At 36.1% G+C, this 20,943-nt stretch overlaps 1 protein-coding gene across 1 annotated transcript in view; it reads left to right on the top strand.

Annotated features, from left to right (window-relative positions):
• Positions 1–19,603, top strand: part of SRFBP1 (serum response factor binding protein 1) — a 52,965-nt gene extending 33,362 nt beyond the window's left edge. The window contains exons 5-8 of the mRNA XM_052643482.1: positions 11,906–11,987; positions 12,962–13,670; positions 15,180–15,217; positions 19,419–19,603. Of these exons, the coding sequence (XP_052499442.1) occupies positions 11,906–11,987; positions 12,962–13,670; positions 15,180–15,217; positions 19,419–19,603 (1,014 nt within the window). The remainder of the gene's footprint in view (positions 1–11,905; positions 11,988–12,961; positions 13,671–15,179; positions 15,218–19,418) is intronic.
• Positions 19,604–20,943: the final 1,340 nt, after the last annotated feature.

Below are 20,943 nucleotides of genomic sequence, written 5' to 3'. Positions count from 1 at the left end.
AGAGTACTGCCTGTGTTTTCCTCTAAGAGCATTATAGTTTCTAGTCTTAACATTTAAGTCTTCAATCCATTTTGAGTTTATTTTTGTGTGTGTTGTTAGGAAGTGTTCTAATTTTATTCTTTTACATGTATCTGACCAGTTTTCCCAGCACCACTTTCTGAAGAGGTTTTCTTTTTTCCATTGTATATTTTTGCCTCCTTTGTCAAAAATAAGGTGCTCATGTATACATGAGTTTATCCCTGGGATTTCTGTCTTATTTCATTGGTGTATATTTCTGTTTTTGTGCCAGTACCATACTGTCTTGGAGGACTGTAACTTTGTAGTATAGTCTGAAGTCAGGGAAGTTGATACCTCCAGCTTGGTTTTTCTTTCTCATGATTGCTTTGGCTATTTGTCGTCTTTTGTGTTTCCATATAAATTGTGAAATGTTTAGTTCTAGTTCTGTGAAAAATGCCATTGATAATTTGATAGGAATTGCATTGATTTGTAGATTGCTTTGGGTAGTACAGTCATTTTGACAATATTGATTCTTCCAATCCAAGAATATGGTAGATTTCTCCATCTGTTTGTGTAGTTATTGGTTTCCTTTATCAGTGTCTTATAATTTTCTGCATGTAGGTCTTTTGTTTCTTTAGGTAATTTTATTCCTAGATATTTTATTCTTTTTGTTGGAAAGGTGAATGAGATTGTTTCCTTAATTTCTCTTTCTGATTTTTCATTGTTAGTGTATAGAAATGCGAGGGATTTCTGTGTATTGATTTTATATGCTATGACTTTACTTAATTCATTGATTAGCTCTAGTAGTTATTTTGCAGTATTTTTAGGGTTTTCTATGTGTAGTATCATGTCATCTGCAAACAGTGAGAGTTTTACTTGTTTTCCAGTCTGGATTCCTTTTTCTTCTTTAATTGCTGTGGCTAGTGGCAACCCACTCAGGTACTCTTGCCTGGAAAATCCCATGGACAGAGGAAGCTGGTAGGTGCAGTCCATGGGGTCTCTAAGAGTCAGATATGACTGAGTGTCTTCACTTTCACTTTTCACTTTCATTGGAGAAGGAAATGGCAACCCACTCCAGTGTTCTTGCCTGGAGAATCCCAGGGACAGGGGAGCCTGGTGGGCTGCCGTCTGTGGGGTCTCACAGAGTCAGACACGACTGAAGCGACTTAACAGCAGCAGCAGGACTTCCAAAGCTATACTGAATAATAGTGGTAAGTGTTCCTGATCTTAGAGGAAAAGCTTTTAGTTTTTCACTGTTGAGAATAATGTTTGCTGTGGGTTTCTTGTGTATGGCCTTTATTATGTTGAGGTAAAAAATTCCTCCTGCACATTTTCTGGAGAGGTTTTTTTTATTATTATTATTATAAATGGGTGCTGAATTTTGTCAGAAGCTTTCTCTGCATCTATTGAGATGATTGTATGGTTTTTATTTTTCAGTTTGTTAATATGGTGTATCACTTTGATTTATTTGCATATATTGGAGAATCCTTGCATCCCTTGGGTAAACCCCACTTGATAATGGTGTTTGTTCCTTTCAATGTGTTGTTGGATTCTGTCCGTTAGAACTTTGTTGAGGATTTTTGCATCTATGTTCATCAGTGATATCAGCCTGTAATTTTCCTTTTCTGTGATATCGTTGTCTGGTTTTGATATCAGGATGGTGATGGCCTCATAGACTGAGTTTGGGAGTTTTCCTCCCTCTGCAATTTTTTAGAACAGTTTGAGCAGAGATAGGTGTTAGTTCTTCTCTAAGGCAACAACATTTCAAAGGAATGAACATTGCATGTAAGAGAGCTGTTCCACTTTTAGACTCTCGTTTATATTTACATGTACATTCTCAAAATTCTTTTCAAAATTGAGCACCAGATGTTTTGTGTTCACAGAAATACCCATATGCCAAAATAAAATTTTTCCATTCAAAGATGAGGTGTTTTCCCTTTTTTATTTAATTTATTTGAAATGGAAGAAACTGGAGGTGTGTGAAAACCACAGTTTCCTGAGAATGCTCCAAGGCAAACACTATGTCAACTTCAAATAAGGAAAGTTGTGGTTTCCTGCATATCTCCCAATATTGTGATGACTCTTTCTTGCAGGTGTGGAAGAGAGATTAATAAATCTCTATTTGTTAATAGAGAGTGAAGCTTTTAAGCTTCAAAATATTTTTATTTAAATTTAAGATGTTTGACTATATTTTAATTCTTCTATAAACCTCCACAACATTTTCAGTCTCTCTTCTGAAGTTTATCACGTTCTGCTTTGGATTAGTTGTTTGTGCATTTGTTGTAAACTTCTAAATTAGTGATGGATTCTGAGCCTCAAGAGATGATATTTGTATCCTTATGTGTAAGATTTCACCTTCACATAATAAAGCATACTTATATATCAGTCATTCAGTTGAGTCACATCTGACTCTTTGAGACCCCATGGACTACAGCACACTAGGCCTCCCTGTCCATCAGCAACACCCAGAGCTTGCTCAAACTCATGTCCATCAAGCCAGTGATGCCATCCAAACATCTCATCCTCTGTCGTCCCCTTCTCCTCCCGCCTTCAGTCTTTCCCAGCATCAGGTGGCCTCCCTATTGGAGTTTCAGCTTCAACATCAGACCTTCCGATGAATATTCAGGACTGATTTCCTTTAGGATGGACTGGTTGGTTCTCTTTTGCAGTCCATGGGACTCTCGAATCTTTGCCAACACCATAGTTCAAAAGCATCAATTCTTTGGTGCTTAGTTTTCTTTATAGTCCAACTCTCACATCCATACATGATGACTGGAAAAACCATAGCTTTGATTAGATGGACCTTTGTTAGCAAACTAATGTCTCTGCTTTTTAATGTGCTGTCTAGGTTGGTCATAGCTTTTGTTTCAAGGAGCAAGCATCTTTTAATTTCATGGCTGCAGTCACCATCTGCAGTGATTGTGGAGCCCAAGAAAATAAAGTCTGTCACAGTTTTCATTGTTTACCCATCTACTTGCTATGAAGTGATGGGACCGGATGCCCTGATCTTACTTTTTTGAATATTGAGTTTTAAGCCAGCTTTTTCACTCTCCTCTTTCACTTTCATCAAGAGGCTCTTTAGTTCCTCTTCACTTTCTGCTATAAGGGTGGTATCATCTGTATATCAGAGGTTATTGATATTTCTCCAAGCAATCTTGATTCCAGCTTGTCCTTTATCCAGCCTGGCATTTTGCATGATGTACTCATCATATAAGTTAAATAAGCAGGGTGACAATTTTCAGCTTTGTCATACTCCTTTCCCAGTTTGGAACCAGTCTGTTGTTCCATCTCCAGTTCTAACTGTTGCTTCTTAACCTGCATACAGATTTCTCAGGAGGCAGGGGTAAGGTAGTCTGGTTTTCCCATCTCTTGAAGAATTTTCCACAGTTTGTTGTGGTCTATAATTAAAAGACACTTACTCCTTGGAAGAAAAGTTATGACCAACCTAGATAGCATATTGAAAAGCAGAGACATTACTTTGCCAACAAAGGTCCATCTAGTCAAGGCTATGGTTTTTCCAGTGGTCTGTATGGATGTGAGAGTTGGACTGTAAAGAAAGCTGAGCGCTGAAGACTTGATGCTTTTGAACTATGGTGTTGAAGAAGACTCTTGAGAGTCCCTTAGACTGCGAGGAGATCCAACCAGTCCATTCTAAAGGAGATCAGCCCTGGGATTTCTTTGGAAGGAATGATGCTAAAGCTGAAACTCCAATACTTTGGCCACCTCATGCGATGAGTTGACTCACTGGCAAAGACTCTGATGCTGGGAGGGATTGGGGGCAGGAGAAGGGGACGACAGAGGATGAGATGGCTGGATGGCATCACTGACTCGATGGATGTGAGTCTGAGTGAACTCCGGGAGTTGGTGATGGACAGGGAGGCCTGGCGTACTGCAGTTCATGGGGTTGCAAAGAGTCAGACACGACTGAGCGACTGAACTGAACTGAATTGAACTGATACAGCCAAAGGCTTTATCATAGTCAACAAAGCAGAAGTAGATGTTTTTCTGGAATTCTTTTGCTTTTTCAATGATCCAGTAGATGTTGGCAATTTGATCTCTGGTTCCTCTGCCTTTTCTACATCTAGCTTGAACATCTGGAGTTCACGGTTCACATACAGTTGAAGCCTGGCTTGGAGAATTTTGAGCATTACTTTGCTCTAGTGTATGTGTTTTGTTAGCTGTATATATTTATATATATATCTGTAAATTTAAAGAGGGAGAAGCTTAAGTGAGGAAGGAAAAGGGATGGGAAAGAAGTAAGGAAGTTAGATAAAGAATTGGAAGTCCCTTATTTCAGGGACTGTTGTACATATTCTTGTGAGTTCCTACACTTAACCTCAGTGCCTTAAGGAAAATGTAGATATCTCTTATTGCAGCACATACCCCAAACACTGCCAAAGGTATGAACTTAGCCCGCTTGATTAATAAGCCTCTTTTTGTTTTTATGTTTATATTTAATTTCTTTACAAAAAGATTTGAGGGTGGCTTGGAATTGAGTCACAAAATGAAGGAAAGTTATTTGAAATAGTTGAGAAGAAAGCTTGTTGAGAATACCAGATTGAATTTAGAAACCTGACTTTGAGTTCTCACTTGTTCCTAACTGGCCAAGTGGTCTTGAAATCAAGTCAATACTGTTAATTTAATTGTTGATAAAATCTGTGATCTCTATTCTGTTTACTTCTTTAATCTCTTGTTAAAATTTGAACTTAAAAAATTAAATGAATGATGTCTAATTGCTTTCTTAAGAATAAAGTTAAAGAAAGGTTTAAAGTGTTAAATTTGACAATTTTTTACTTAGAGAATTTTATAAATTTATTTAAATGTTTGCTGTAATATATAAAATTTGATATTTTTAACTAAGACTTTATCCAAATCAAACATTTTAAGAACTGCTGGCATACATTGGGGATACTGGGTGTTCAATTTCAGACCACCTCAGTAAAGCAAATAACCACAATAAAACAATACACAAATTTTTGGTTTCCCAGTGCATATAAAAGTCATGTTTGCACTACTGTAGACTATGAAGTGTATAATAGCATTATGTCTAAAAAAATGTGCATACCTTTATTTAAAAATACTTCATTGCTGAAAAGTACTAGCCATCATCTGAGTCTGCAGCAAGTTTATTCTTTTTGCTGGTGGAGGGTCTTACCTTGAAATTTATGACTGCTGACTGATCAGGGTGGTGGTTGCTGAATTTTGGTACTTTAATAATGTTCTCCCTTCATTTTTTTTTTTCTGAAAGAGTTTGAAAAGGATTGGCATTAGAGAAACCATTAGAGAAAACCATTTGTCTCCTTATGTTTTTTTAAGCAGAATTGTATTCCTACAAATGGAGTAGTGTTTATCCTAGCTACTGTTAAGGACATGGACACTGCTTCATAGTACTGGACACTGCTGTAGTATGGACACTGCCTCAACAAGCCAGCTTCCTCTGTCCATGAAATTCTGCAGGCAAGAACACTGGAGTGGGTTGCCATTCCCTTCTCCAGGGGATCTTCCTGACCCAGGGATCGAACCTGGGTCTCCCACATTGCATTCTTTACCATCTGAGCCACCAGGGCTTGTCATCACACACTAGCTGTCAAACTAGGAAGCACAAAGAATGAGAGTTTGTTATATATCTTATTTTTAAGTAATTACTCATCAACAGTGTACTTCAGAAGAATAATAAAAATTTTATTTGCTGATATCATTAACTGTTTTCTTTAAAAACACAAATTGCATATAATCACAAAACCTAAAGCTGTGATATACATAATTCTACTTATTGTTACATAATCATACCTGATTAGTAACTACTTATTAGTTTTATAGACCTTATTAGTTTTATAGACTTATTAGTTTTATAGTTTTATAGTAACTACTTATTAGTTTTATCGCTTGTCAACTCAAGCCTTAATGTTTTTGTTTGAATTCACTGCTTACATTTGGGTGCATAAGCAAGATACTATACAACTCCGATTGTAACAACTAGTATGAATGCCAACCCTAGGATTATGGAATACAATGACTCTTTTTTTACTCAATCTCACTTCTTAACCTGGTATTCTTCCCAAATAAGTCCACTGCAAAGGTTGCAGCATAGAAATACAGTTAAACAGAATGATATGTAACTAATAAGAATAACTCTTCATTTATTAGAAGTCATATGTAATTGTACAATTTTAAATCATATTCTAGGGCTCTTTTTTTTTTTTAATAAAATTTACTGAAATTGGATCACTAAGTTAGATTACTCTGAGAGATCTTCCAGAGCATAGAAGTAGCATTGCTAAGTAAATTCAAAGATAAAGTGATTCTTGTCAAGGTAGTGTTACTTAGTATCTACACTTGATATGCACGTATTACCACTGTTCTTTTAAACTTTTTCTGACTAACTGGAAAGATGCAGCTAGCTCTGGAAAGAAAAACACTCAGGTCATTAAAACTCTTTGCAAGTTGTCAAAACAGAGATTTGGTAACAGTAATAAATATAGCTTTGAACAATTATACATGAATACATTAGTCAAAATCTATTTTGGATTCCCAGAACTTCTTCTTTTTTTTTTTTTTTAATTTTTATTTTTTTTTATTTTATTTAACTTTTTTTTTTTTAGTTTTTTATTTTTTTAATTTTAAAATCTTTAATTCTTACATGCGTTCCCAAACATGAACCCCCCTCCCACCTCCCTCCCCATAACATCTCTGTGGGTCATCCCCATGCACCAGCCCCAAGCATGCTGTATCCTGCGTCAGACATAGACTAGCGATTCAATTCTTACATGATAGTATACATGATAGAATGCCATTCTCCCATATCATCCCACCCTCTCCCTCTCCCTCTGAGTCCAAAAGTCCGTTATACACAGCTGTGTCTTTTTTCCTGTCTTGCATACAGGGTCATCATTGCCATCTTTCTAAATTCCATATATATGTGTTAGTATACTGTATTGGTGTTTTTCTTTCTGGCTTACTTCACTCTGTATAATCGGCTCCAGTTTCATCCATCTCATCAGAACTGATTCAAATGAATTCTTTTTAACGGCTGAGTAATACTCCATTGTGTATATGTACCACAGCTTTCTTATCCATTCATCTGCTGATGGACATCTAGGTTGTTTCCATGTCCTGGCTATTATAAACAGTGCTGCGATGAACATTGGGGTACATGTGTCTCTTTCAATTCTGGTTTCCTCGGTGTGGATGCCCAGCAATGGGATTGCTGGGTCATAAGAGAGTTCTATTTGCAATTTTTTAAGGAATCTCCACACTGTTCTCCATAGTGGCTGTACTAGTTTGCATTCCCACCAACAGTGTAGGAGGGTTCCCTTTTCTCCACACCCTCTCCAGCATTTATTGCTTGCAGATTTTTGGATCGCAGCCATTCTGACTGGTGTGAAGTGGTACCTCATTGTGGTTTTGATTTGCATTTCTCTGATAATGAGTGATGTTGAGCTTCTTTTCATGTGTTTGTTAGCCATCCGTATGTCTTCTTTGGAGAAATGTCTATTTAGTTCTTTGGCCCATTTTTTGATTGGGTCGTTTATTTTTCTGGAATTGAGCTGCATAAGTTGCTTGTATATTTTTGAGATTAGTTGTTTGTCAGTTGCTTCATTTGCTATTATTTTCTCCCATTCAGAAGGCTGTCTTTTCACCTTGCTGATATTTTCCTTTGTTGTGCAGAAGCTTTTAATTTTAATTAGATCCCATTTGTTTATTTTTGCTTTTATTTCCAGAATTCTGGGAGGTGGATCATAGAGGATCTTGCTGTGATTTATGTCTGAGAGTGTTTTGCCTATGTTCTCCTCTAGGAGTTTTATAGTTTCTGGTCTTACATTTAGATCTTTAATCCATTTTGAGTTTATTTTTGTGTGCGGTGTTAGAAAGTGATCTAGTTTCATTCTTTTACAAGTGGTTGACCAGTTTTCCCAGCACCACTTGTTAAAGAGATTGTCTTTACTCCATTGTATATTCTTGCCTCCTTTGTCAAAGATAAGGTGTCCATATGTGTATGGATTTATCTCTGGGCTTTCTATTTTGTTCCATTGATCTATATGTCTGTCTTTGTGCCAGTACCATCCTGTTTTGATGACTGTGGCTTTGTAGTAGAGCCTGAAGTCAGGTAAGTTGATTCCTCCAGTTCCATTCTTCTTTCTCAAGATTGCTTTGGCAATTCGAGGTTTTTTTGTATTTCCATACAAATCTTGAAATTATTTGTTCTAGTTCTGTGAAAAATATGGCTGGTAGCTTGATAGGGATTGCATTGAATTTGTAAATTGCTTTGGGTAGTATACTCATTTTCACTATATTGATTCTTCTGATCCATGAACATGGTACATTTCTCCATCTATTAGTGTCCTCTTTGATTTCTTCTTATCTAAAACATGTGAAATTAATTCACATGATAAAAATAGTTACTTTCTAGTTTTTCTGCTTTACAGATACAGTTGTTCATATATCATCAGGAATTTTCTTTGAAGTGAATTGAATTTTTAGTAGCTACCCAGGGAAAATGCAATTTGCACCCCATTCCAGTACTCTTGCCTGGAAAATACCATGGATGCGAAGAGTCCGACACGACTGAGCGACTTCACTTTCACTTTTCAGGAAATGGCAACCCACTCCAGTGTTCTTGCCTGGAGAATCCCAGGGACAAGGGAGCCTGGTGGGCTGCCGTCTATTGGGTCGCACAGATCGGACACGACTGAAGCGACTTAGCAGCAGCAGCAGGGAAAATACACTGAAAGAAACAGTTAAAGAAAAAACAGATGCCGTTGGAATGTATTCTTTTCCCTTGTAACGTAAAGAAAGATCCTTGTGGTGTGTATAACCTTTGTCAGGACTAGTTGTTTGTTTGTTGTCATTGTCATTGTTTTCACATATAAGTGTTTTTACATAGAATTAGTCATGAGGATTAAGAATAGTGCCTCTGCATTGCGCACCAAATTGTTTCTACTAAGCCAGAATATCTTACTATATCACAGTTCAGGAAGCACATTTACTGCATTTAGGGCTATAACCCATTGCCTCAATTTGGCAGCAGAACTGTCAGGGCAGTGTTTCTGTTTTAAATTCAAGTTTTAGACATCATGAGCTTGCTTTAAAAAAAAAATTTTTTTTTTCTGTTTTCATCAGTTTTTGGTTGATCCCCACTGAAGATTCTTCTTGCATGTAATATAGAGCAACATTAACTCGTTCCATAAAGGACCATATTGTAAATATTTTAGGCTTTCTATGACTTACAATCTTTGTCACAACTATTGAACAATACAGTGGTGACATAATGCAGCCATAGATGAATGAATTTGGTTTTATGTTCCAGTAAAACTTTATTTTTAAAAGCAGATAGCAGGTGAGAAACTGGCACATGAGTTAGTTTGCCAGCCACTGATTTTGAAAATCAAATATTTCTACAGATGTGTGTGTGTGTGTGTGTGTGTGTGTGTGTGAGAGAGAGAGAGAGAGAGAGAGAGAGAGAGAGAGAGAGAAATGGCAGTTCTCTGTTGGTCATCCCCCACCTTCAGTTACAGTTGATTCTTATGGAATTTACCCCCACATCAATATGTTTATATTAATACATTTTAAGCACTAGCTATTGACTTCCTGCTCTGGTTTACAAGGATTTAGATCTCTTTCCTCCTTCAGCCTCTGGGTCATATATGTACCCTCTTTATCTCTTCTGTCTTCCTAATATGTTTGGGTCAGATTTAGATGAGGTGAACATTTATTTAGTGATTGTTATTTTGGCTATGAGTCATTTAGTGAATGTTTATTACTTTGTTTTTCTGTATAATATTTCTACTTATAGTTTGTAATTTTTATGTTTATTTTGTTGATTGTGTACTCTATGTAAAACCAAATTCCTCATTGGTTTTTGAAATCGTCTCAAGATACTTAATAACACTAGGTATTCTGAATATAAATCTAAATTCCCTGTCACCATCCTGGGCATTTGGATTTCCTATTTCTCATATCCATGCCTTCCTCACTCTTTTTGTTTCCTTCCTCATTTAGTGGAGCCAGTAGCTTCTTCCAGCTTGGCTTGTGGGAGGCTACATCCCACCTTTACTTTAGTGTTATTCCCTTTCTGTCTCCTGTGTCTCTGTATCCAAGTGTCTTCCTTATAAGGACACGGGTCATAATAGATTTAAGGCCCATCCTAAACCAGTATGCTGTCCTCTTAATTATATCTGCAATGCCCTTGTTCCTATTTCCAACTAGGATCACGTTTTCAGTTTCTTGTTAGGTATAAAATTTGAGGGTAATACCATTTGACCCAAGATAAAAAAGGTAATTAGGCAACAAGTGATCCTAGCACAGGATTTGCACCAGGTCTAAAGTTGTTTTCTGAGTAATTTTTACCTAGATAAATTCTCCAAACAGAATAGGTTTCAAGCTATTATCTTGCTTTTCCTTAGGTACTCATCTGTGTTTATTACTGGGAGGAAAATAGCCTTATTGGGCTATTAACAATGAGGGTAAATATAAAGATGTTTAAAATTTATAGCTATGCTTTCACACACTAGTGGAATTTTTATGTGCTTCAGGGAGTGTTTATTGAATACCAGCTATTATCAGTTACTGTTTTAGGCATTAGGTCCACAGGAATGTGGAAGACAAAGTACCTGCCTCTTGTGATGTGAAGTAAATGGTGATGAAAAGTGTTGTGTTAATTCAGATAACATTTGAGCAGAGACCTGAATAGAATGAAATGATCAGCCAAGTAGAGAAGAACTTGCAAAGGGATAGCTTAAGCATCAGAAGGCAGTAAAGCTTTCAAAAGAACCCATAAGGAGGTAGCATGATCTGGTTACATTTAAACTTCACTGTGACTGCTATATGGAAAATAGTCTGTGGAAGAACAAAAGCCAATGGAGAATGACCAGTTACGGGCTTATTGCGTTGGTCCAGCTGAGAGGTGTTAGTGATTTGGTCAAAGGAGGTAAGCAGAAATGGTGATTAGTGACTGGTTCTGGATAGATTTTGCAGATGAAATCACAGCATTTGCTGAAGGATTTATCGTGAGCTGTGAAGAAAGGAGAAACGTAGTGGAAGAATCATGAGTTTTAGCCCTTAACCACCAGAAAAATTAAACATATCTAATAAGATGGAAAAAGGTTTAAAGTTTCAGGAGAAAATCACAGAATTTTCTTTTAACATGTCAGTAGGTAGTTGGATATATGAGTCCAGAGATCAAGTTAGAGCTTGAGGTAGAAATTTGGAAGTTTCAACCACAGATGATATTTATTTAAAGTAGTCTGAACTATGAATTTTCTCAGTGAATAAATACTATGTATGTGTGTGTCTGTATGTTTGTGTATGTGTACACACACACACACACATATATATCATTATATGTATATAATCCCATTCGGTCATCATCAAACATCTACAAAGTGTTGTCTATAAGCCAGGCACTGGTGAAAGGTTCTGAGAATGAAATAGTGGTGTTAGTCATTCAACATAAAAATACATAGTATTTGATAACTTTAGGTCTCTGGTAAATGGAACTTCAGGCGTTACATTAGTCATGGATTGTATCACCCAGCTGAGTACTAATATGGTACTTGATTCTTTCACGTTAGTTTAGTATTCTATACTAGATTTTCAAACTCTTTGACTGCAGGATCTATATTACAGTTTTTAATATATCACATGTGATACCTACCACAATTCTGGAACAATATTAATTACTCAAAGAATATTTGTTAATTGATTACATAATTTTAACTGTCAAGAACAATAGTATTTTTTTCAACATGTTATCTTTAGAATGCATTATACAGGTAAGTTTCCTAGTTAGAATATTAACAAATTTCTGTTCCCTAACTCTTAACTTTCAAAAATTATAATGAGTTGCATTTTATTCACTTCTTGGTAGTGTTAGTTTTTATTCCCATGTGTTTATTATCTCAATTTGCAGCCTGATTCGACTGCTGCTGAAAGAGCAGTTGCTAGACTAGCAGTGCACCCTCTTCTGAAGAAAAAAATTGATGTGCTAAAAGGTATGAATTAAGTGACTTAAGCCATTTTCAGTAAATAATTTGAATAAATGGCCATTCATTTATTTACTCTTATGATTTTTGTTAACTTTTGAGGATCTTTTACATTATAAATGTCCTTTCAAATGCTTCCAAATGTAGGAAACTACCTGAAAATTTTTTATATCTAAAAAATTCTGCATTTTTTCTAAATTCCTAAATTTTATAAATTCTTAAAATAGATAATACTCATGGTAATATTAAATACAACTGACTTTCTAAATATTTTGCTATGTTTAGTCACTCAGTTGTGTCCAACTCTCCGACCCCATGGACTGTAGCCTGCCAGGTTCCTCAATCCATGGAGATTCTCAAGGCAGGAATCCTGAAGTAGGTTGCCATGCCCTCCTCCAGAGGATCTTCCCAACCCAGGGATCAAACCCATGTCTCCCGCATTGCAGGCAAATTTTTTTTACCATCTGAGCCACCATGGAAGCCCTTTCTAAATATTGATGTAATTCATATTATCACTTACCTTGCCATTTAGTCACATAATTTTATTTATGTTTGTATATTATAAAATATAATGAAAGAACTAAATGCTTCTGACACAGATTAGAAGATAATTATTTTTATGCCTGAAAGCACAATTTATAATGCCCTGCAATGTATTAATACATTATTGCTATAGAAATTAAAATTGCCATTTTATTCATTTATATTCAGTGAAGTTTTTACTGTTCTTAATATCATACATGAAAGAATAAATTTAATTTTAGAGATTTAAAATGGATTCCTCTGAGCATTTCATAAATGTTCTGGTTTTCTAAAAGTTAATAGAATTCTTTGTGAATTTGCACCTAATATATATATGTAATTTAAATTCCAATCATTCTGTTAAGTATTTCCAAATAATTTAAGAAATACGGTACCAAAACAGTGATTTTTTTATTATTTGTTTCAGTGCTGAAACAAGTCATGTGCTGTTTCTCTTGCAGCTGCTGTCAAATCCTTTAAAGATGCAAGACAAAATGTTGAAGTTAAGTCATCAAACAGTGCTTCAGAAGAAAATCATTCCAAGGACACTTTGTGTTCAAATGATGATGCCAGTAAGTTACAGCATGAGGGAACTATTATCCATGAACAGAAAGAGAAGGAAGCCAAAATATTGGCAAAGAAACCAATAAATAATTCAAAAGAAAAAATAGCCAAGATGGATCATGGACCCAAAGCAATGGACGTCCCAAATTCTCTATCAAAGCCTTCCGAAAAAGATTCTGCAACTCCCTCAGCATCCCAGAAGACACCTTCTGACCCCAAAATGAAAGCATTAAGTAAAACCAAAAAAATGAAAGAGTCCAGTAGCTCACTTGATGTTGACAGTGATGGAGAAGAATTATATGAAGAACAGAAGGAATATTTTGATGATAGCACAGAGGAAAGGTTTTACAAACAGTCTTCCATGTCTGAGGATAGTGATAGTGGTGATGACTTCTTCATTGGGAAAGTCAAACGGGCACGAAAGAAGGAAAGTAGTTGTCGTTTTTCAGATAAGGAACAAACCCCCCCCCCAAAATTGTTGCTTGAAGAAGATAAACTTGAAACCCATCAAAATTTACAAAATGATAAAAACAAGCCACGTACAGAGGCAAGGAGGTTTGAATCAGTGTTTTTCCAGTCTTTATCTGGATCTAAGAGCCTTGAAAGGTAAGAATATTTTTTCATTCTGAAATAATTATTAATTCTTAATTTGTGAAAGGTATGAAATATCTACACATCCTGACATTGAGATGGCTGTCTCTCATATATAATTCTAGTTTGAACACAATTTGTCTTTAGACTTGGCCCTCTCCAACTTTATATTGGAGTAATATTTACAAATATACATTATGATAATGCCAAATTCTTCCAGCCTCATCAGAAAATGAGATAATATAGATAAATAAATTATCTAATATAATGTCTAGCTAATTTAAGTGTATTCCTTCACTATCAAAGTTTTGAAACTTTTGAGTTAACTTTTGGTGAAAACTTTTGAAAATGTCTCATGTATTTCACTTTGTAAACAGAACTTTCTGAAAAGACTGTGGTGAATTTTGTTTTGTTTTGTTTTTTCTCTTGTTGACCTAGAGCATTATTGTAAAACAATTGTTTTATACATTTTCCTGTTTCAGTATATAAGGCTGCTTGCTTGCCCTAACACCAAGTGTCTCCAGACTGCTTTCTATTTGGTGGTGTTTATACTTGGTGGTCATCCTTATCCTTTCTGTAATCACTGCTTTTTCCAGCTGTTTTGTTGTAAATCAATAGGTTTAATTTCATTTGTAATTCTAATGTTAGGCGATATCTTTACATTTTAGAATAAAAATCATGGTTAGCTATCTTCTTCAGTAAACAACTTTTTCTATAATAAATAGGTTAGGCATAATTTTTAATAAAACAGAAAAAAGTGATGTTGAAATTTTCCCAGAAAGTAAGAGTATGGAAAAGATAGATAAGCCATCTTTGAAGCCGTGCAAATTATTAAATTAGTCCTTGTAGCTCCCAACTCTGCCTTCAAAAGATTTATTTTTTTTCCTCACTTGAAAATTACATACCACTATCCCTTTCTTTTCCCCAAAATTGTTAACTTAATTTTTGTTACATGTGATTCATTGCTCCAATAAGAAGATTTTTGAACTTCTTTGTCTAGATAGTTCTCAAGCATCCAAGGTAACCAAGACAGGACATTTTATAGCCAGAAGTCATGATAAGGATGTTGAGAGGAAGATTCCTACATACTTCTGTAGTGATACTCTGCTCAGTCGCTCAGTCGTGTCTGACTCTGCAACCCCACAGACTGTAGCCCAACAGCGTCCCCTGTCCATGGGCTTCTCCAGGCAAGAATACTAAAAGGGACTGCTGATCCCTACTCCAGAGGATCTTCCCCACCCAAGGATCACACCCATTTCTCTTGCGTCTCCTGCATTGGCAGGTGGATTCTTCACCACCTTTACTAGTGCCACCTAGGAAGCCCATAGTGATATTGGGATCTAACAGACCCTTGATGTAGCTAGAACATGGGGTTTTCATAATTTTTTAATTGTTTCTAGTGGGGGAGGTAAAGGAGCATGATAGTTTTTAAAGTGAGTTTTATCAACATTCTTATGTTGTCTTCTTAAAGTCAGAGGATTTATTTCAATATTAAATATCCTAATGGTGTTTTTCTTCTTTTAGAAATCACAGAGAACAGGTTCCAAGAAGCAAAACTCTGGGTATGTACTAATAACTACCTGACTTTCACATACAGTTTGAGCAGTTCCTTTCCGAAGAGGAAAGAAGAAAAACTCTGGTTGCTGACTTGTTATTTAGTCATGAAGTCGTATCTGAGACCTTTGTGTCTGAGTCTTTTGTGACCCCGTGGACTGTAACCTGCCAGGCTCCTCTGTCCATAGGATTTCCCAGGCAAGAATACTGGAGTGGGTTGCCGTTTCCTTCTCCAAGGGATCTTCCCGAGCCAGGGATTGAACCTGTGTCTCCTGATTCTTAACCACTGAGCCACCAGAGAAGCCTGGTTGCTTGGTAGTCTGAATAAGTTCTGTGCCCACGGAAATGAAAATAGAGCATCTTGTAATTATCAGTATAGTTTTTTGTTTTTTTATTTTATGTGGTTTTTTAACTCTCTCTGTTCTGCCAGTAGGAAAGATACAGACACAATGTATCAGTAATATTGAGTCTGATTTCAGTTCAGTTCACTCACTCAGTCAAGTCTGACTCTTTGCGGTCCCATGGACTGCAGCACCCCAGGCCTCCCTGTCCATCAGCAATTTCCCAGAGTTTACTCAAACTCATGTCCATTGAGTTGGTGATGCCATCCAACCATCTCATCCTCTGTCATCCCCTTCTCCCACCTTCAGTCTTTCCCAGCATCAGGGTCTTTTCTAATGAGTCAGTTCTTTGCATCAGGTGGCCAAAGTATTGGAGTTTCACCTTCAGCAACAGTCCTTCCAATGAATATTCAAGACTGATTTCCTTTAGGATGGACTGGATCTCCTTGCAGACCAAGGGACTCTCAAGAGTCTTTGCCAACACCACAGTTCAAAAGCGTTAATTCTTCAGCACTCAGCTTTCTTTATAGTCCAACTCTCACAAGCATCCGTGACAACTGGAAGAACCATCGCTTTGAATAGATGGACCTTTATTGGCAGGGTAATGTCTCTGCTTTTTAATATGCTCTCTGGGTTGGTCATAGCTTTTCTTCCAAGGAGGAAGTGAAGTGAAGTGAAGTCACTCAGTCGTGTCCGACTCTTTGCGACCCCATGGACTGTAGCCCACCAGGTTCCTCCACCCATGGGATTCTCCAGGCAAGAGTACTGGAGTGGGTTGCCATTTCCTTCTCCAGGGGATCTTTCTGACCCAGGGATCGAACCCAGGTCTCCCGCATTGTAGGCAGACGCTTTTGCAAGTGTCTTTTAATTTCATGGCTGCAGTCACCATCTGCAGTGATTTTGGAACCCCCAAAATAAAGTCTCTCACTGTATCCATTGTTTTCCCATCTATTTGCCATGAAGTGATGGGACCAGATGCCATGATCTTAGTTTTCTAAATGTTGAGCTTTAAGCCGACTTTTTCACTCTCCTTTTTCACTTTCATCAAGAGGCTCTTTAGTTCTTCACTTTCTGCCATAAGGGTGGTGTCATCTGCATATCTGAGGTTATTGATATTTCTCCCAGCAATCTTGATTCCAGCTTGTGCTTCATCCAGCCTAGCATTTCACATGATGTTCTCTGCATATGAGTTGAAATAGCAGGGTGACAATATACAGCCTTGACGTACTCTTCTCGCGATTTGTAATCAGTCTGTTGTTCCATGTCCAATTCTAACTGTTACTTCTTGACCTGCATACAGATTTCTGAGGAGGCAGGCAAGGTGATCTGGTATTCCCATCTCTTGAAGAATTTTCCACAGTTTGTTGTGATCCACACAGTCAGGCTTTAGTGTAGTCAGTAAAGCAGATGTTTTTCTGGAGTTCATTGGTTTTTTCATGATCTGATGGATGTTGGCAGTTTGATCTCTGGTTCCTCTGCCTTTTCTAAAACCAGCTTGAACATCTGGAAGTTCATGGTTCACATATTGTTGAAACCTGGCTTGGAGAATTTTGAGCATTATTTTGCTAGCGTGTGAGATGAGTGCAGTTGTGCAGTAATTTGAACATTCTTTGGCATTGCCTTTCTTTGGGATCAGAATGAAAACTGACCTTTTCCAGTCCTGTGGCCACTGCTGAGTTTTCTAAATTTGCTGGCATATTGAGTGCAGCACTTTGACAGCATCATCTTTTAGGATTTGAAATAGCTCAGTTGGAATTCCACCACCTCCACTAGCTTTGTTCGTAGTGATATTTCCTAAGGCCCACTTGACTTCGCATTCCAGGATGTCTGGCTCTTGGTGAATGATCACACCATTGTGGTTATCTGGGTCATGAAGATCCTTTTTGTACAGTTCTTCTGTGTATTCTTGCCACCTCTTCTTAATATCTTCTGCTTCTGTTAGGTCCATACTGTTTCTGTCCTTTATTGTGCCCATCTTTGCATGAAATGTTCCCTTGGTATCTAATTTTCTTGAAGAGATCTCTAGCCTTTTCCATTCTGTTGTTTTCCTCTATTTCTTTGCATGGGTCACTAAGGAAGGTTTTCATATCTCTCCGTGCTATTCTTCGGAACTCTGCATTCAAATGGGTATATCTTTCCTTTTCTCCTTTGCCTTCTGCTTCTCTTCTTTGCATTTATGAGAGAGCCATACCTTTACTCTTATCTCTGCTCCAGGGCTACATCTCTGTAGGTCTTTACTATTTAAAATCTTTCTCAATCTTATCTCTCACAGTTTGGAGTCCAAAGGCTTTTCTAAACCTTAAATGCCCAATAATCTGTACCCTCTTTTTCCTTTTGTATCTGCCTGTGAATTGGCCAGTTTTTTCCTGAACTCTTCTCTTTTTCTTTTTAGTACTTTGCCAAAGAGCCATCAGTACACTAATCTTTTTATTCTTTCCAGACACTTCCCTTGTGCTGCAATTTCGTAAGCATGTAGCTTGCTTCCCAAGTTTTAACTAGCAACAGTTTTACCTTTTCCTAACACATAGGATACTCACTTGTAATACATAGGATACTCACTTGTAGCCTTAGATATCGTTTCCTTACCACCTACTACAGAACTGTAAAATCCATGCCACATTTTTATGTTATTTTAATGACTGTATAAAGTAATTGGTAAATACGTGGCCTTATATTCACAAATACAGAATAGCTGCAAATTTTAAAATTCCCACATCTTCCTAATAAGAAGACCCAAGTAGAATGTGTTGTTTTTACTTAGCTTATAAATTTATGATATTTAATTTATCCATTTATTTTCACATGCAAGTATGCTTTACATAGTTATTAAAATACATATCAGTTTAGAAATACTATCTTATTCAAATTTTAGGTTACATGAAATGGTTTCATTTAACATTTTAATTCTTCACTCTATCACTAGAGGCACTCTTGGAGTATTATAACATTTCTAGAGCACGTGTGATTTGTACAAGATATGGGATGTTTTGAATCTGTGTGCAGTGATCTTTGGAAATGTTATCCCAATTGTACACTTGTTTCAATAACATTATGACATTTACTTTTTAAGATCTTTAAAAGCCTTCTTGACAATGATGGCTAACTAGCAGTGGAGAAATTATGCACCCCTAGGACTGATTAATAAATTGGTATTAAATTTTTTGCCTTGTCTTTCTGATCCTATAAATGTGCATTGATTCAGTCCTTCCAGGCCTTTATGTCTCCCAGTACTTTATTGAAAATAAGATAATAGAAGTTTCTCATAATGAAAGAGGTGAGCTAGATTACAAATTGCCACCCTCGTATTTGGTGGATAACTTTATGGTCAGAACAATGTCTTAAATTTGAGTAGATATTGCAGTCACACATTTTTTGTAACAGAAGGGAGTGGAATCAATTAATAGCCCTTTAAATAGCTCACCCATCAACACTGTTGAATTCAGTATTTTAGTTAAAACATGTGAGTTTTCTGGCTGCATTGCTCTACACACAGATATCATATGCCAATGAATCATATTCCTTTAAAAATACAAAATACTCTCCTTTTAAAATTTTGTTTCCTTATGTGTTGTCTGGACTGTGTTTCCTTTTTTAATGTCAATGTAAAAGATAGAACAGCATATACTAGGAGGCATGCAACCAACATCTATTGACAACAGAAAGCGTGTGTCCCAAAATTCACTGGCCATATGTGTTTTTCAACTTCAAAGTTCCCAGTAGGGCTTAGACTTTTTAACAGTTTGGGGTATTCTACCTATGTAAAACTAAATTTCTTCCTTAAATACTGGTTTGAGAAGATAAAATGTTTTTGTCTCATATGCTATTTATGTATAGACTTAGTTTTCATTAATTTTGTTTTCTCCTGCAGATTTTCAGCACATTGAACCTCAGATCAAGAGTCAGTTTAGTAAGAAAGCACAAAGAGGATTTGAAAATACAAAACAGAAATCACAGCTGCCTCTTCATCCTTCATGGGAAGCAAGCCGGCGGCGAAAAGAACAGCAATCCAAAATTGCTGTGTTTCAGGGGAAAAAAATTACCTTTGATGATTGATCAGTACTATATTTTTGTCAACTTCTCTGTCTAAATTTGATTTTCTTCTTATTTTTTAAACTAGCTCATTATTAAAATATATATTTAAGTAAGTCTCTGAATGGGTTATAGAAATGAGTTGGTTTTGTCTTTATTTTTTTAAGTGTGTTCGTGTTACGTTTAAGCTTCTGTAGATAAGTACATACTTAATTTTGAATATGTCTAGACTGTTGTCCCTCTATAAAAGAATTTGGAGATGATAGCTATCTCAGATTTTCTCATTTGGTTTTTTCATGAAGTATATTTCACTATGTCAGCTCTGTGTTTCTTTACTTTGAAAATAAATGTTGAGTGATATTTGAAATAATAATGCAAAAATATGAGGAAAGTGTAGCTATTTAAAACAGACTATTTTTACTGGAAGTTACTCCTGTTAGCAAAACTAAGATGATAACTTTTATTATGGGTATACAGATAATAAGGTATATAAGTAAATATTAGTTTTTATTATAGTTTTAATTATTTGTAATTTTTTAGTTTTTGTCTGTTTATAATAGTTTCCAGGGAAATTTTTGGATTTTATGTTTAGTCATTTGGGCAGCATTCATGTTCAAATGTTGCAACCAACCAAAAATTGGTTTTACTGTATATAAAATTTTTGTCAAATCATAAATATATAACATTCTAGACCTGTGTTCTTTATAGAAACAGTTTTTGAGGAATCCTAGGGTTGGAATTTACAAGAGCAAATTCTGAAGGAGATATGATTACAGAAGCATTTTCACTGATTGCTAAGCAGAGGTTATAACTCACTGAAGAAGGGACTGCTTGATAGTTCATAGTACTGTTATTTAAAAGGGAAACAGAATTTTAAAAATCCCTTCAAATGTTTCACTTCTTGCTACTGGGAGAAATTAAAGTTCTTGGTTAACTGAGTAATGCTAACTAAATTCTATTTTTTCTATGCATTGATCCTATTAATGATGATAAAAAGCTTTCTGGTGGTAGAAATTCAGGAACTCTGGAAAGTCATTTTTATCTTTTTCAAAAGCTTAAGAGTTCAGATAACTAAAGCAGTAGAATTCAAGAGGTTATACGGAAAGAAAATTATTTTTGCTGTGTTAAATGCAAAATTTGTTTTTTAAGTTTGTTTACAGGTACATACAAAATTATGTCAAATTGAAATTAATTTGAATTGAAAGTTTAATTATGAAAAACTACTCCAAGAAAGTTGAAAAATAATGTTTCTATCCCTACCCAGATTTAGCCAAGCCGTGAGGTTGAGAGCACTATTTGTCAACCCAGCACTTCTCACCCTAACTTCAAGGAGTTAGGGTTTGACTACAAAGTTAGAAGAAAGA

This window comes from Budorcas taxicolor, chromosome 7 (assembly GCF_023091745.1).
Source record: "Budorcas taxicolor isolate Tak-1 chromosome 7, Takin1.1, whole genome shotgun sequence".
In the NCBI taxonomy this organism is placed as follows: domain Eukaryota; kingdom Metazoa; phylum Chordata; class Mammalia; order Artiodactyla; family Bovidae; genus Budorcas; species Budorcas taxicolor.
The sequence above is the reverse complement of the archived record's forward strand: the minus strand, read 5'-3'. Positions and strand labels throughout refer to the sequence as shown.